We start from the raw sequence: 17,600 nt of genomic DNA, 5'->3' as shown, positions 1-17,600 counted from the left end.
CTCAGGCCCGTAGGAGAAACAACCTGATCCAGATGAGAACCCAGTGGTTCCAGCAGGATGGGGCACCGCCCCATACAGCCAGGGAAACAAGGCGTTTTCTCAACCAACATTTTGAGGAACGCTTTATCTCCCTCTACGAAGACGATGAGTGGCCACCGTATTCCCCTGACCTTACTCCTCCAGACTTCTTCTTGTGGGGGTATCTCAAGGACAGGATCTATGGAAACCCAAGGCCTCAGATTCTTGATCAGCTGAAGGAAAACATCCACCAACAAATCCAGAACATTCCTCAGGAATCGTTTCCCAAAGTGATGGAGAACATGACAACGCGTTTGCAGGTAGTGATCGGACAACGTGGAGCCTACATCGAACATGTGGTCGGAAAGAAAACGACGATTCTATACCAAAATTTAAATTTTGGTGGCAATTTTGACATTGGTACAATAAACTTCAACCTTTCAGCTTTCTATCCAGCCATATATCTTTTTTAAAAATACATGTTATGACCATCCTCTTTGCAGATGAAAAGTTGTATTTTTGGGGGGGGGGACAGTTGCAGACAGTTATTTATATATGTATATGCAGACAGTTATTCCACACCAAGGATTGTATGGGAAAGAAAGAAGCAGTCATGCTTTTTGATTTGATTCAGCATAAAAACAAGCAAAATGTCTTCAGTGGAACTGCACATACCAAGAAGCAGAGATATCACAGATAAGTGTACCAAGCCATGTCTTCATGTATATGAGCAAATTGTTGAGCAAAAGAATGTAGCAATAATTTGGGAATCATAGACCTGCATGTTAAATTACATATGCAATGTTTGGGGTTTTTTAATGTTTGTTTATCGAAGCAAACTGGAAATTTGTGAACAAAAATAAAGGTTAAATATATTGTAAAAAAAGAAAAGAAAAGGATTAATGAGGTCATCTTTATTCATTAGTTCTCACGTAATGAATGTTAGTGCAAGTGTTTTGTAACTACAGTTAGCAATAACCAAGATTGGAGAGATAGGAAGCTTGTCACCCTAACCCTTGTGTCTGTGTCTTTACGTCCACCACCGAAAGTGGACGGAAGCTATGTTTTCACCCCTGTACGTCTGTCTGCGAGCAGCACATCTTCAAACATTATGGACGTATTCGGGAAAAAAAAAACTTTGTGGACAGGTTGGATGCGTGACAATGATGAATCGATTCGATTTTGGTGAAGATCTGAATCGGCATCAGGATATAAGAATTAAAATTTTTAGTGAATCTTCACCATTGAGAAATGGGGCCAAAAACGACACAGCATATTTCAAAAAGTTGTGACGCAGTTTTGACAACACTTGGTGGAAGAATTAGTTCGGTGACAATAACAAGCCGATTACATTTTGGTTAAGGTGCGAATGCAGATCCGGCCTATCAGTGGGATACACAACGTAAACTGTTCAGCCTGGCGGAGGTATGCGCTCGACTGAGTGCCACTCCAGTTTCCCTCCGTGATTAGGATTCTTAATTATTTCCCTGTACACGCAAAGCGAAACATGGGGTCAAGCAATTGGTTAGATTTGTCAGTCTGTCTAAAAACATCAGTTTATGATCAAGGAACTACTTAATTTCAATTAAATGGTATATTTTTTAACACAAATCGGAGTACGAGCCTGCAGTTCAGCAGTACTTCAGCTCTGAATTTGGCAAGTTGTGTGGCATATCATCCCGACCGTGCATGCAAAGAGAGGAGTGAGATTAAAAAAAATTAGTCTTGTATCTGCCTGTCTGGCAGTCACACAAAATTGAAAATCTTTCCAAACTGGAAACGTCGTGTTTTTAAGAATGTCATAAAGGACACAAACACCAAGCAAGAATAACGAATGTAAGTGTTAAATAAGGTGGTGTAAAATATGCAAATAAGGTGGTGGTAAAAACCCTTGCATCAACAGTGGTAAACCCCAAAAACATATACTTTTTTTTGTACAACTTCAAAACTTAATTTTAGTTCATTTCAATTATATACTGAACTTGAACACCATAGAACACAAATCTCCTTATTGGCACTTAAAAAAGAAAAAACTTCCATTTCGCAGCACTTGGCCAAAATATTACGGCATTTTACGTCGTCTTGACCAATCAAATTTTCCGCTCATAGACACCTCCCTCCCCATGTCCGTATTTCCTCAAGACTGTACATTGGTGAGGTGTTCTATGAACTCTCTCGTTCCCAAATGTCATTTTTCACGTTCTGCACTCATTTTGCATCAACATGGCAGGCCTAGGTGTGCGACTGCCACACGGTGCATGTGAACAAAGTCAGACCACGTGTGACAACCAATGTTCCGATTAGATGGCAGCAACACGTGTTGTTGCGGAAGCTCGCGTGCAACCACTCGTGAGATGGGAGGGAGGGTCAGGGTGCATGATGATATAAACTAGCCACGCTCAGAAGATGGCACGGTTGTCTGCCAAGCAATGTGTAGAGGACAGAGTCGAGAGTTGAAAGAGAAGTCGAAGAAAGACCCAAATAAAGTGAGGAGGAGTGAGATGGAGAGTCAGTGCCACAGCCGCAGAGCATGATCGAGACAGCAACTGCATCATCCCGCATGAGCGCAGTAGAGCCTGACCCGTGATCACGTTGCACCTCCTGACGTCCCAGAAAAAGAGAACCACAAATACCTCTACCTTGCCGAGAAAAAGAACAGCAAACTAACATCACCCTTGCCAATAAACTGCTTTGTTTGTAAACTGCAATAAACTAGCACCAACAATTTGTAAAAACAATGGCACAAATCATCATATATTTGAATATATATAAATTTAATTACACGGCCAATCCAATTAAACAACATAGAAAGATGAAGATGAAGTCAATAGGAGTAACAATTATAACGTGGAGTGGGGGTTATTCGGTGTTTAGTATGAGAGTCATGTAACCTTGTGTAGGGAATAGAAGGCTGGGAGGCAGGTATTAGGCTTGTCCTCCCTAATCAACCCTCTGTAACTTCCTCTTTTAATATGTTTGTTTGACTCTGTTTAGTTATTTTGATATATTAGTTGTTTATTTCACATGACAAGTTGTAGCAGCCCTGAAACACCAGCTGAAGATGCGTAATGCCACATGGAATAAGCCCCATAAGCCTCGCGGCTGATGGGTGGGGTGGAGTGCGAAGCCAAAAAGGGCAACACTCCCACACGTCCAATGGCCAATGAGCGAGGTGGGAGGGAGCGTGAAGCGATGAGGGGCAGCACATGAGATGAGCTGTGAGAGTCAAGCGAGAAGGCTGCGGTGAGAGGACAGTCAGGAGAGTGGTGCAGGAATGGTTTGGTGAGATCAGGGCTGGGCAAATAGTCGTGATCACGGTGGGGGGGGGGGGACTGCACAGAAGTTGAGTCTCATAGATGAGCGAAAGGACATAAGGTGGCACGACTGTAAAGTGACAGAGGGGAGCAAATGGAAATAAACACACTGATAAACAGTGCCTCATTCTGAAAAGGGGAGTCACAGGGAGGTAAAATGGGTAGAGGGTTCATGAGTGCAGAAGAGCACAGGAATGGGTGTGAGAGAAACCACAAGATAGAGAAGAGTAGTAGTCTGGAAGGCACAGAAGGAAGAGACACATTAGAAATTAAATTGATTCCACAAATGAAAAAAAAAGTGGGAGGAAGAGATAGACGTGAGCATCAAGCTTGGACCTGGACAAGTTAACAAGGTGGGGATTTCTGGAAGAATGCATGTGACATGTGGATGGAAAGAGACAACAGAGAATGGGGTGAAGCACTAGAAGAATAAGCACGAGTAGACAACTGAAATGCCACCAACTTGTTTGCAATTAGAAAGAAGCAGAACCTGGGACTTGCGTCTCCTGCTGAGAGATGCCAATAACTTGTAGAGCTTCAGATTCAACCACTATTAAGGAGAAAAGATAGGAAATGTTTATGTTTTCATACCAGCTCAGAGTGGGGAGCAGGATTGCATGGACCATCATGAGACACATGAATGTTACCCAAATGATTTGTTGTCGCCTAAATGGATACCACTCAGTATGAGAGGAACGATGGGTTCAGTTAGTTAGTGTACGTGTCAAACCGAGTAACCAACAGTGTGAGCCTACCCTCTGGCCTCTGAGGGATTATGATCCGAAACCTCTGAGTGAGAATCCCTCTTTGGGCTTGGCGATACTGTTGTGCAAGCAGCTTTAACCAGAGGAGTGAAGGTTGCCCCCACACAGCATTGGTCCAAGAGGTTCCTCCAAGACCGTTAGCATGATGGTCGATGCTATACCCACCAAATGACTTGTTTAAATAAATCAATCAGGACATGGAGAAGCCTGGTGTTGGCTTAGTGGTTAGGGTGGCGGCTTGGGATCCCAGTATCCTGAGTTCAAGCCCCGTTGGCTGCTGAATTAACACCAGGGGGTTAACTCAGCCTGTCATCCTTCCGAGGTCGGCGAAATGAGTGCCAGTGTACTGGTCCCGGTGTATGCCCCGGTTAGAATAGGTGTACCATATCCCTGTGTGTGTCGTAAGAGGCGACCAGGGTTGGCGTCAGGAAGGGCATCCGGCCATAAAACATTGCCTCACAAAAAAAGCCAAACCCCTGCACAGCAGGGAAAAATGGCTGTAAAAACGGTCAATCAGGACATGGAGCCAAACAGTCGTCCTGTAATTTGTGAAATCTTTCAAAGTAATATGATGTGCATGACTTTTAATCAATAGCCAAAATAATGTTAATTATTTGAAATTAGGACAGTTTACCAAAAGAAAGCCCAATACAATACCTGTGAATGAATGAAAGCCATATTGATCGGTGTGGAATTGCAGGTAAGCATCGGAAGCTTCTTTGATGTGTGGCAATCATAACCTGGAGTAGGCTCTTTTGTGTATTCAGGTACTTGCTTTACTTTCCCCTTAAAAAAAAAAATGAACAATGTTAGTTATATTCCACCATTTCAGCAGTTTCAAAAAAAGGAAAGACGTTGCAACACTTTGCTCAACTTAATACCACTCGAGAATCATAAAGTTCCTCCCAATTCCTTGCAACAATTAATGCCCATAAGTTGCCAATATGACAGCCAATTAAGGTAGTTAGACTGGAGGAACGATTTTAAATTCCTGCTCAAGGAATGGGTACGTTGGTAGCTCAGTTGCCAGAGGCGACTGTACTGGCATCCCAGAAAATGTGGGTTCAAGTGCAGCTAAAGGCAACGGTAGTCACCACTTGGATTGTACAAGATTTATAACTGCATTGTCGTCAAAATCCACCTGGTACACTCATGACCTTGAGAGGTGGAGGCAATCTGCATTGGTCACAAGGTCTGCTTCAGTGCAAACTTTGTGGTCAACTATTAAAGCCCTAAAAACAACTTTGGACAAGCATCAAAATACTACATATGAAGGAGTAATGCTCAAGGCTCCAAAAATAAATTAAAATAATATACCCTGCAGATCTTGAATATGACCAGCACTCCTCGTCTTCCAGTGACCAATGGTTTCACATGCAAGACATCAGAATATCTGCACATGTAGACACCTGCAAGATAAGGTAAACGAATCAGTCATGTGAAACTGAAACTGCTCAAGCAAAAAACACTCAGTTATCTTTGGTGGATGAGGAACAGAGTTGCAGAGCTTTGCTCTGTTGCACCCAGTGAGAGACGATCCGGTTTCAGATGAAAACAAATTTTGCATGCACAATTCATGAAAATTAAATACTTCCCACTTTCATAAAAATTGCATCCAAAGAAAGAAAGTTTTGTGATGGATTGTCCGAGGAGGAATGGCTTGTTGATAGAGTGGGTAAAGTGTTGTTGCATTGCAAGGTTCTCAGCAAGAATTTCAGCAGACGGCCAATTTGAAAAGGTAAGCAGTAGACCACTGTATTATCATTGAGTGCAGTGAGGCATAGATTTGGCTTTTCACAGTTTTGTTTTTGAGCAAGATACTCAAGTACAATTGGAATATGTCAGAAAGTATCCCCCCCCTCCCCACACCCCTCCACCCCAAAGAGATTTTTGAAAATCTCAATGCAAAATCCTGTGTTCTGAACCATTAAACAGGGTGGGGAGTTGGGGGGTGGGGAGGAGGGAAGTCAACACCAGACATTTTCAGGATAAAAAAGTGGAAATTATTGTCCTACTGAAAGACTTTTTCAACAAATCACCAGTTTCCACCCACACCAAGAACTATATGAGCAACCACCAACCCTCTTCCAAATCCAAAAGTTACTGATTTATGTTGAGTCTATTTGCGTAGTTTCGAAAGAACGTCGTTCATACATTATGGGACAATAGTCTATTTAAGTCACACTCGTCTGATATAACAACACTCCAATTTTTGTATTTCTTTTTTAAAGTACAGTAGTTGTGCGCCTTGAAAAAATTTTTTTAATACGGTAGGGCGCCATCTGCCAGTGTGGAAATGACGTCACGTCATCACCTGCTGGTGGAGAACCGACAATACAGCAAGCACTCATTGGATGCCGCATTGCTTTATCTCCCAGTCTCACGTGTTTCACTTTGTGGTGACGTGTACTTAAGTATGTCTAATATGTACTTATCTGAATCGTATCTGAATAACCTCGCAGTTTTTGGGAACGCATCCACGACGTAAATTGGCGACTTGCTGCACAGTTGTTTTTTATTCACAGCAAGGGCTGAACAGATATCGGAGAGCTGTATCCAATAGCAACAATCATCAGACTATTCAGCGTCCTCTTCAGAATCATCCGAGCCTTCCAATATATATTTTTGTGGCAAGCTTCAATTGGTACATTATGGAATCTGTCTGCACAAACTAGCCTCCTGTATTTGTGTGAGAGCCACATCCTTGGAATGTTCTGCATCAGATTCGTTAGATCACCTGAACATGAGATTTTTTTTTGTTGGCAGTTTGCTTTGATTTTTCTTTTTCAGTCTGAAGTTCACAGCTGCTTTGACAATGGCTTGATATTCTGCAGAATCAGATGCTGGACCATAAATGTACACGTGGAGAATGGCTTGCAACATTGAGCGAGTCATCCTGTTTCAAAGCTTGCTTTTGGCTGGCAAACTAGTCAAAACCAGGAAGACTTTTTCACGGGTACTGAAACCTCTCGCAAGCCATGCATTTGAGCCAGGAAGTGATGCAACTGTCTCGGTGATTACATGCAAATCAGGAAGAAAAACAAATACCCGCTTATGTTATTTTTCAGAAGCTGTCAACAACCATTCAGTGGTAATCATCACTACAGTTCCAGACTTCAAAACCTCAAAAATATTTGGCTGCATAACATCCCTTGGAACTGTGCCTTCAGCTTCTTTGACTGTAGGCTCATGTTATTGGTACAAATGATTTGCCGAGACTTGAATCTGCTGGTTGCCATATTCTTTGTATCCAGATATGGAAGGCGACAGCACAGAAACTGGGTGAAAGATTGCACAAGAAGACAAAACTTCTGAGCAATCAAAGTAGCCCTGGCTTATTTTGGCAATGAGAGAATCAACAAACTTCTTAAACAAAGCCTTCACTTATGTAGTAGAGGTGTGTGTGTGTGTGTGTGTGTGTGTGTGTGTGTGTGTGTGTGTGTGTGTGTGTGTGTGTGTGTGTGTGTGTGTGTGTGTGTGTGTGTGTGTGTGTGTGTGTGTGTATCTGGATTTACCGGCCACTTCCTTTGACCTATGGGGCTCATACTTAGCATAGTGTCTCCAATCCACCTTGTTCAGCGACATCTGAACTTGTTAAATACTTCGTTGCTTTACTTTGATTGGTTAGTATTACCTCCGCCACTAAAGGTGGATGGAGGTTATGTATCCACCTCTGTCTGGATGTCTGTGAACAGGATCTCAAAAAGTTATGGACAGATTTGGACGAAACTTGGTGGAGGGTTGGGTGCGTGACGAGCACAAATTAAGTAAATTTTGGTGAGGATCTGGATAATATGCCTGGTGTTGGCTTAATGTTTAGGGTGGGGGGCTTGGGATCCAAGGAGCCTGAGTTCAAATCCCACTCGGCTGTTGAATTAATACCAGGTGGGGTTGACTCTGCCTGTCATCCTTCCGAGGTCGGCAAAATGAGTACCAGCTTGCTGGTATCCTGTGTCAGAGTGACGATCCGTCCAGGATTGTACCCAATAGCCAAGGAGACTACTTAAGCAACACCAACGCTCTGCACAGAGTATGGTCCCAATGGATGGATGGATGTATCCGGATGATATAATTTTTAAGTTACTTCACAATTGAGAGATGGGGTCAAAAACAATATTTCAAAGGGCTGTGGATGCCTGGATTCGTTATGAGAATGCTTGTTGGACAAATTGGGTAGGTAACAAGAACAAGCCGATTAGATTCAGATTCAGACCATCAGTGGGATACAAAACGTAAACTAACGAAAGTGAACAGAGGTTGTTTTTACCCCTGTCTGTCTGTGAGCAGGAAATCTCCAAAAGTTGTGGAAGGATTGAGATGAAATTTGGTTGACAGGATGGGTATGTGATGAGGATGAAATGATTAGATGGTGAAGATCCGGACACGAGAATTTTTAAAGTTATTCTTCACCACTGAGAGATAGGGCCAAAACGATAAATAGCATGATATCTCAAAAAGTTATGGACGGATTTGGACGAAACTTGGTGGACAGGTTTGGTGTGTGACAAGGACGCATTCATTTGATTTTAATGAAGCTTCGGATCCAGATATGAGCATTTAAAAAACTTTTTAAGCAGAGTTACCAAACATCCAGTTTTCCCTGGACATGTCCTCCATTTCGGTCAGGTTTTTAAAATAACTAGAAATATCTGGGATTTTGCAATTGTTTTGGTTTTTCATTTTTAAAAGGGATACATTTTAAGATCCAGGATATTTTTTAAACCTTATTTAAACGGTAAAATCATTTTTGTACATTTCCTTACGGATGATAAAATGCAGTTATGTAACGTTTGGACTAGAACAGTTTGGTACAAATCTGTACTACTCAGTCATGCCATAATGTATGTGTTCGAACATCGACACTCGCATGTCCTTTTTGTGTCCAACCTCGCAGTGAGGGAGAGTGCAGTGGCGTGCTCAGTCCACGATTCAGTACGTTTTCTGAGTCTATACTGTACAGACTTGTTTGATTTTCTTCAAGAGATTTTTACAATGCCAAAACGAAAGTGTAAATTCTCTTCAGAACTAAAGATAAAACTGTGTTTTTGAAGTGGTCGAGAAGAATAGGAAGCCGAGTGTTTGGTTTGTAGTGCCGGTACATATGTCTCTGTGGAAAATAAAGCTGCTATCGATTTACAATCTCATGTGGACTCGGACAAGCACAATATTTCCAGGAATAACTCAGGATTTCCAATGGAAGAACGGTGGTTTTCAGTCAAAATTAATTGAGGTCCGGAACACACCGAATGGGACTGCTGATACGGTGGCTCAATACGTAAAGGAAGCTCTTTTTCACACTGTCCTCTTTTCTAGTGTCCCCCTCTGGTGTCTCATTTTTGAAAAAGAAAATAGGGTAACCCTATTTTAAAGTGATTCTTCACCATTGTGAGATGGGCCAAAACTATATATTGTGTGATCTTTAAAAAAAACTTGAGGGACGGATGACAAAACTTGGTGGACGAGTTGGGTAGTTGACAAGAACAAGCTGATAACATTTTCGTTAAGGTCAGGATACAGATCTGACCCATCAGTGGGATACAAAACGTAAACTGTTCAGCCTTGTGGAGGTGTGCGCTCTACAGAGTGCCATTGTAGTTACAAAATGAATGATCACCACAACCCTAGTTCAACCCGAGATCAGGTAGATGTAACAACAAAGTATTAATGGTCACGGGGAGGAAATGTACAAGAAAGAAGCATCGCAATAAATAATGCAACAAACCCCTTACCCACTACTGATACTCGCCCACAAAACTAATGACGAACGGGAGCCTTAATGATCTAACTTTGGGCCCCATCACACGATGGTAGAGTACAACAACAACAAGCATTTTAAGGCCATTTCCCCTGCAAAAGCGGGGGTTAGCCAATACTATGGCAGCGTAAAAAGAGGGAATTCACAAGACAGAATAAACCTGGCAGGATCCCACAGGAGATCCTCACAAGTCTGGCTTGCTTGGCAGAGAGAATGTCCCATCGCCTTCTCTGCGTGCTGAGTCCCAAGGAGAGGAGAGGAGAGGGCGTGGCTCTGGCCAGACCAGAGCAGGGAAGCTTAGCTTTCCTTTAAGCAGATGCTGGGCGACTACTCCCTTCCCCTCGGTGCAGCCGCATTTAATCGCCTCTGACTTGTACACCCACACATGACATTGCCAGATCATTCTCCTCTCACTCAGCATTGGCCTTTGGCCCGGTCTTGAGGCGGTGAAAGGGAGAGGGGGGAGGGGGGAGCAACCCTCGAGTTGGAATGAAGTAATCCAAAATAGACCCGGTCTTTCTTCGTTTGGACAGATGCATTGTAAATGACTGCAAAGCTAGATCAGTCACCTACTTGAACTGGAAACGACTGTAAAGCTACTGCCACTGATATCAATTCAGCCTGGGAATTCTTCCACAGAAAACTGCTCAGTCTTATGCACAGATTCATCCCACCTTGTCTTCAATTATCTTACCAATCTATCTTCCCGCTCTTGGTTCTCTGAATCCTGTGGTGAGGCTGTTGCTTTAAAAAACAACTTGCATGCTCCTCTTGGAAAGAAAATCCGACCGAAGGCAACTTCACATCACTCCACAAAGCCCGCAACAAGTGTGTGTCTATCCTCAGGAGAGACAGAAAACAACTGTCAAATCTCAACATTGAGCTTTCAAACTTGTCTCCCTCCTCGAAAACCTGGTGGCGCCTTGTCAAGTCGGTCTCTGGTGTATGCTCCCCTTCCATTCCTTCCCTCACTTGAAATGGCACCACAGCCGACTCCGCTTGCGAGGAGGCTGAATGCCTCAATTCTGTTTGTTTCAAAATTTGCATCCTGAACCCTTCCCCTCTCTGTACACATCCTTTCCAGTCATACCAAATTACTAATGAATTCTGTGTCTTTTGCACTTGAAAAGGGGGAAAAAGTTACTGGCAACGCTGGATGATGACTACAAATGAACTGGACGGCATCAGCTCACGTGTCATAAAAACCTGCTCTGGTGCTCTTGTGTTTCCTCTCTGCCTTATTCACCCTGCCATTTACCAAAGATCATCTTCCATCGGCTTGGAAATCAGCCAACGTCAAAGCATCTATCTATAATTCCAGCAGTGTGTGTGTGTGTGTGTGTGTGTGTGTGTGTGTGTGTGTGTGTGTGTGTGTGTGTGTGTGTGTGTGTGTGTTTCTCGACAAGCACTGGTCCGATCGAATTGAAACTTGCCAGGTGTATTACTGGGGCCCTGTGGAGGTGCCTTTTCAAGGTTTGATATTAATCGGACAAGTGCTTCCCAAGTTATGGCCATATATTTACCAACCAATGACAAGACACGTTGCTGCGTAGGCGTGGCTGATGGGGAAGACAACCTCAGCCGCGTTCCCCATTACGGGTTACAACGTACGGACTTCCGGATCGTGATGACTGAGTGTATTCTAATAATTTCTCGATTTCTTATGCGCATTTATAGATAAACACAATGCCCCAATCCAGTCGTCGTTTACGAGAGCGAAGGAACGGCCTGTGAGTTGTTTGAAAGTTTTTTTTTGTTTGTTTGTTTTTTTTTGCACGGCAAATATGGCAAAATACGTTGGCGCCAATTGAATAATTGCCCATTAAAACTAAATTGCAAATAATCGTAACTGCGATATGCGAACTTCCGGACAGTGAGGACTTAATTTCCGGACTTCCGGATAGTGACGACTTACTGTATTCTTTCTTTCTTTCTCGATTTTCTTAAACACAATGCCCCAATCCAGTCGTCGTTTACGAGAGCGAAGGAACGGCCTGTGTGGTTGTTTCTGTCTGGCAAGTAGTTTGAAAGTTTTCTTTCTTTATTTATTTTTTGCACGTACGGCCATGCACGTACGGGCACGTACTAGTTACATAAAAAAGGTGAAAAAACGGATCTGCTTAACTACAGCCTACTTGGCTAAATTACAAACTAATCAGCAAGGTCATGGAATCCATCATCGCAGTTGACATAAAATCATTCCTTTTCTCCAACAGCCTCATCTCAGATCATCAATTTGGTTTCAGACCTGGTCACGCTACATTAGACACGCTGCTTCTACTCTCCCAACAATGGATGGAGGCACTCAATATCAGACATGAGATCAGGGCCGCCTCTCTGGACATACAGTACATCAAGCTTTTGAGACAGAGATGGTACCACCACACTTCACAGCACTCTCAGTACCAGAGTAGAGTTCAGACATCAGATCAATCAGTTTTGGTGACACCCCATGAAGGCTAAGAATCCTCCAAAGGACATCCCGATACACTGAATTGAACGCTTTACAGAGAACATAAGCTGCAAGCAGCACCTGCCGAAACTCTCGTCTGCATTCGGTGAGGACCCGAAGAGCAAGGATACGGTCAATCGTTGATCTCTTTGGTGTAAAGCCTGACTGCTCTGGACGCTGGTGCTCAAGCAGATGGTGGTGAACCCTATCAAAAATTATCCTAGCAAAGACCTTGCCCGGCACTGAGAGCAGCGTCACCCCTCAGTAGTTGTTTCAGTCTTGGCGATCACCCGTCCCTTTCCAGAGAGGGACAACAAACAAGGCCCCTCTTCCAATCAGTTGGGATGATGCCTGTGTTCCAGGCAGAGCACAGAACTGCATGCAACGACATGAGTGCAGCATTTCCACCAGCCTTGAGAAGTTCAGCATGGATGCCACAGATCAATGGAGCTTTACCCCATTTCAACCGGTTCACCACAGCCTGCGTTTCCACAAGCGAAGGTGAACCACAGTTGATTGGAGGGTCAGCAACAGGGATAATAACACCCCTGACGTCCAACTCGACAGCTGGTGGATCAGCCTGGTACAACCGCTCAAATAACCGGCCCAGCGGGCCTTCACTTCAGACTCCTGTGTCAAGAGCCCACCACCCTCTACTTTCACTGCAGTACACCGAGGGATGGGCTTGGATGACAGCAATGCGCGAATTCCCCTGTAAGCAGGATGAGAATCATTTGACCATAGGTGATGCTCTACCCCCTCACAGATTCCTCACACATAGGCCTCCTTGTCCACCCTTAGCGCAGTAACAAGTTTTACGCCTCAGCTCCCTGAACAGCTCAGCTCCGCCATTCAGCCTGGCCCTGCGACTCTGGTCAATGGTATCCAGTGTCCCTTGAGAGACAAAATTCTTCTTTGCCCTATGATGAGTTCCAAGACATCCACCGGCAACATCAAGGAAGGTGGTCTTCAAGGTAATCCACAACTCTTCAGGACCTCCCAAAGCACCCAGACCCCCCAAATCTCCACTCAGCTTGTTCGCAAACTCCTCAGCTACCCTCTCATCCTTGAGCTTGCCAACATCCAGCCAAGGCTGGGATGGTACCATTCTCCTGGATTTAAGGTGCAATTTCAGAGTCGTTACAACAAGCCAGTGGTCAGTATTGAGGAACTGAGCACTCCGGTAGACCCTGCAGTTCTGGATCATCCTCCAGCAACCATCAACGAGGACATGGTCAATCTCCTTTGCCACACCACCAGCATTGGAATACCAAGTCCAGCGATGAGTTTGTGGGCGCTGAAACCATGAACCAGCCACCCTAAGTCATTGACTTCTTGCAAAGTCAACGAACTTAGTGCTATTCAGGTTCACAGTTCCAGACCCACGGGGACAAACACGTCTCATAACCATCCCTATCAGTTCCAGTCGATGCATTGAAATCCCCCAAGACTAGAAGTGTATCTCGTCTGGGGCACTGATCAACCACAGACTCGAGCGTGGCGTAGAATGCATCCTTCACAGTGAGATCACTTGCGTCAGTCGGAGCATAAACAGAGACCAGGGAAATGACACCAAAGGAGTGAGGAATCCTTAGTCTCATAATATGCTCGTTGACCGGTGTTACCTCAATTATCATTGGAGTCAGCTTATTTGACACAGCTACAGCAACTTCTTGGATATGGTAACCATCAGAGTGACCAGACCACTGGTAGGTGTAACCACCCACCATGATCTCGCCACAATCTGGTCTCCGAACCTCAGAGAGTGCTGCAATACCGATGTCCAAACGCTTGAGCTCAGATGATAACAGAGACAGGTGATTGTCCTCTCTTAGGGATAGGACATTCCAGGCACCCACCCGAAGGGACCGCCTCAGGTCCGACACTCCGACACACTCTCGCGCAATCTGACCCGGGAATATTACCCCGTGGTTTCCCTCTTTTCATCAAAGATTGGGGGTCCTGAAGGCTTTGCCCCAATCCAATCATCTGCTGAGCTGCTCTGCGAAGGGAAGCTGCACAGGAGGTACTCCCACAGAGTGGGTTTTCAGATTTCTTTGCGTTTTTGTGTTTTGCGGAATGAAGGGTTTTTACGGTGGCCGGAGTGCAAATCCTGCCACCAACCTCCTAATAAGAAGTAACCCAGGCAACTGCAGGAGGACGTCCGCAGACACAGTTGGGCACTAGATATGGATGGTCGTTGGCTCACAAGGAGCTCCTCCGCCCTTTGACAGGTTTTGTTTTTAATCCTGCTGGGTGTCCATATCCAAACACCCTCCTCACCAAAAAACCTGGTGGGGGAGATGGTTTAGTCACCGACAACCCCACCATGGAACAGGTTAGTACAGGTTTACATGATACCTGTAAGCAAGTCACATATCTAATCTGACCTGACCTGACACAATAGTCGTGTGCTCAGTTAACGATGGTATTTTTGTTCAAAATGAACGCACAATGTGAGACTATACGCACTACGAGTGTCGTTCTAGTTTATATTGAGATGCAACCCTGACAGCACCATTTCGTATGCAGGAGCAGTATATGAGGGCTTCATTGTTGTATCCGTAATTGTGCTAATAATAATGCAGATGGTAAAGACGTTGTTACAGTCGGGAGACCATCCCGGTTGCCTGGTTCAAATCTGGTGAGTCATGCCAAATCGACCACGAGGGGCCCCGTTTCAGAGGCCTCCAGCCGGATACCCGCATCCACAGCCACACTACCGTACAGATTGAGGTCTTTGAGCTAACTCCCAAGCCCCTCCTCCAGCCAGCTTGGCCCTGATTAGCACCTTCACTGTCTTTACTTTGATGATGCAAATTCTCAGGCCACGATCCCAGTCGTATTCTGTGGTCCCAGGGCCTCTCCGTGTGGAATATTTGACAGATTCCGGAAAGGAACATTTAATGAAGATCACACTGGAATGGTGGGTGAAAAAATACATTACATGGGGTTGGGAGATGTGTTTATACATTACATATGCAACGCTTATCGATCTACACCGAGTACAGTACGCTTAAAACTAAGCAGATACTTAAGAAAATAACTGATGCTATGTTAAAGGGGAACCCAAATGCAATTTTTTTTCTTCTGAAAACCATTCAGAATCATTAATCACGGTCTAATTGGAAGGGAACATTTTTTGAAATTCTTTTGCCAATTACCAAGTGTCGAAAAAAGTCCTTGAGCGTCGATTTTACGATTTCGCAAGTGACGTGCCATTTGGAATCATTATTAATCGGAGTGGCATGTCGAGCTAAGATTCCGATACCGATTACACCATCATGAGCAACTCTAAAGGTTCTCAGTATGTTGAAAGTCATCAGTGTGATTTTGAAGAAACTATTGGAGACAAAATTAGTGATGGAAACGCATTGTTTGGAGCCTTGTACGTGCAATTCAGAGGAAAAAGGTGGAAGTGTTTGTGAAGATGAAAACACTGGTCACATGATCACTTCAGCTTAGTCGGGCTTGATTTTCCATTCAATTACTGGTTTATAAGAGAGTGATTTTGTATTTATTGATAAATTGATTTATATCTCACTCGAGCAGAAACACCCATCAATCGCCCAACAGCATGGGCACCACAGACAAAATGGGCGACAAATGCTTTGTCCTACTGTCGCAGGCTGACCAGGTGTCTTCTATGTTACGGGATCATCCTGTTTCATCCTTTTCCCGGATGCCATTAGTGTTTGTACCGTGTCCCACCATCATGTCCGGAGGTGTCGATGTCCCTCCCCAGTGAATTGGGGATTGTGGAGGGAGGAGGGTGATGATTGATGGTGGATTGTGGAGGGGGGTGGGGGGGGTTGAAAGTTTTGGCGTCCTCGGTCAAATCCTCTCGGAGTAGTAGATGATGCTGTCATGTTCAGGGGGTTAAGTTAATTTCCCACCCTTGACCCAGTTGTGGACGGGGCGGTTAACACAGACCTGGACGGATAGCCGAATGGTTCTACCTTGAAGGCGAACACATGACCCTGGGAGATTAGAGCGTGCACGGGATGGAGAGCAGCAAAGGCATATACCAGAGGTGTTTAAAAGAAAATTCTCCCTTTATTCTGGCACTTAGCTATGTCCAGAGATAATATTTTAGGAGCTTGGAGATCGAACCGCACCCAAAATGGTGCTAAGCCGCTCTCTGGGCGGGAAGCGGTATTCAATGCCAGGGCCCAGAAACCGCCATGCAGCTTCTTCTTATGAACTAATATGCCAATCACACTCCTCTTACACCAGGTCCGCTCGCCACAAATGGGTGTCGCCTTTCTCCTTGACCATATGACATGACCATTTCTGAGGCCCTGAGATAAGCCCACGAGGTGCGCTCTTCTTCTCTTCTCCTAAAATGTACACGCTTCACAACCCAGCAACCGTCAATGGCTGGCGTCTTGCTCCAGCACACGGGCAAATTTGCACAGCAAGAAGACAAACATTGCGCTGCAATTCCGTCGTGCCGAGAAGAGAGCAAAAACAAGACCCTCTGTCTCAACCGCATTCCTCACACCAACTATCTGCTCTCTGATCATGCCCGTCTCTCATGCACCTTCTCACGTCACCCCGACCAATCATCAGCCTTGGGGGTATGGCTTGCTGGTACCGAGCTGGGAAGGCGGGGTTTCTTGCATGCTTGGAAATGTTCGGCATTGTTGTTGTTGTTGTTGTTGAATGCATGGTTCTTTTATTGCCGGTTTTGTAAATGCAATAACATAGGAAATGGTCACAGGGGTAATCACATACTAGGATAAATTATCCTTAAACCCTACCTAATTAACACAGCACCACCCCTGTGTGGTGACACGCAACAACTTAAGCTGACAGTTTTCCCGACTTAAATGACATCGAGATGTTTCCTGCTCATCAATGGACCATGCATGCTACTCTATGCAATCCTACCTTTGTGATGAAATTCCTCCATCTACCCCACAAGCATAACAATACACATACAGTACATACTTTCTATCCACTATCAATAGATGGTGGTTCATTTGATTCATAGAAATTTGTGATGATAATACATAATTAGTTTCAGGTGCTCTTGGGGTAAACGATGGGCAATGGCAACAGGTGTTTGATTCACTGCTCAAACTGTCCGTGTGCATGTGCTGGTAGCTGGGTAGAGATGGTGTTCCAGGTTTTGAGTGATGGTTGTTTCTTCTGCTTAATAATGGGGATGGCATCCTCTCAACCATGGAGGATAACCACAAGATCTAGCCATCTCTGTTGTTTTATAACAGTGCTCTATAAAATGTTCCGAACACAAAAGCAAGCGTTTTGTCTGCCTGATCCACACTCAGATA

At 44.4% G+C, this 17,600-nt stretch overlaps 1 protein-coding gene across 2 annotated transcripts in view; it reads right to left on the bottom strand.

Annotated features, from left to right (window-relative positions):
- LOC147018377 (protein TASOR-like) overlaps positions 1–17,600 on the bottom strand; it is a 128,736-nt gene that overhangs the window by 88,127 nt on the left and 23,009 nt on the right. For both annotated transcript variants that reach the window (XM_085897964.1, XM_085897963.1), the window contains 2 exons: positions 5,414–5,505; positions 4,754–4,882 (listed from right to left, as the gene is read on the bottom strand). In XM_085897964.1, coding sequence (XP_085754090.1) covers positions 4,754–4,882; positions 5,414–5,505 — 221 coding nt within the window. The remainder of the gene's footprint in view (positions 1–4,753; positions 4,883–5,413; positions 5,506–17,600) is intronic.

This window comes from Eptatretus burgeri, chromosome 10, assembly GCF_056783735.1.
Source record: "Eptatretus burgeri isolate ZD-2024b chromosome 10, Ebu_testis_v1, whole genome shotgun sequence".
Lineage (NCBI taxonomy): Eukaryota > Metazoa > Chordata > Myxini > Myxiniformes > Myxinidae > Eptatretus > Eptatretus burgeri.
This window is presented reverse-complemented; position numbering and strand designations above follow the sequence as displayed.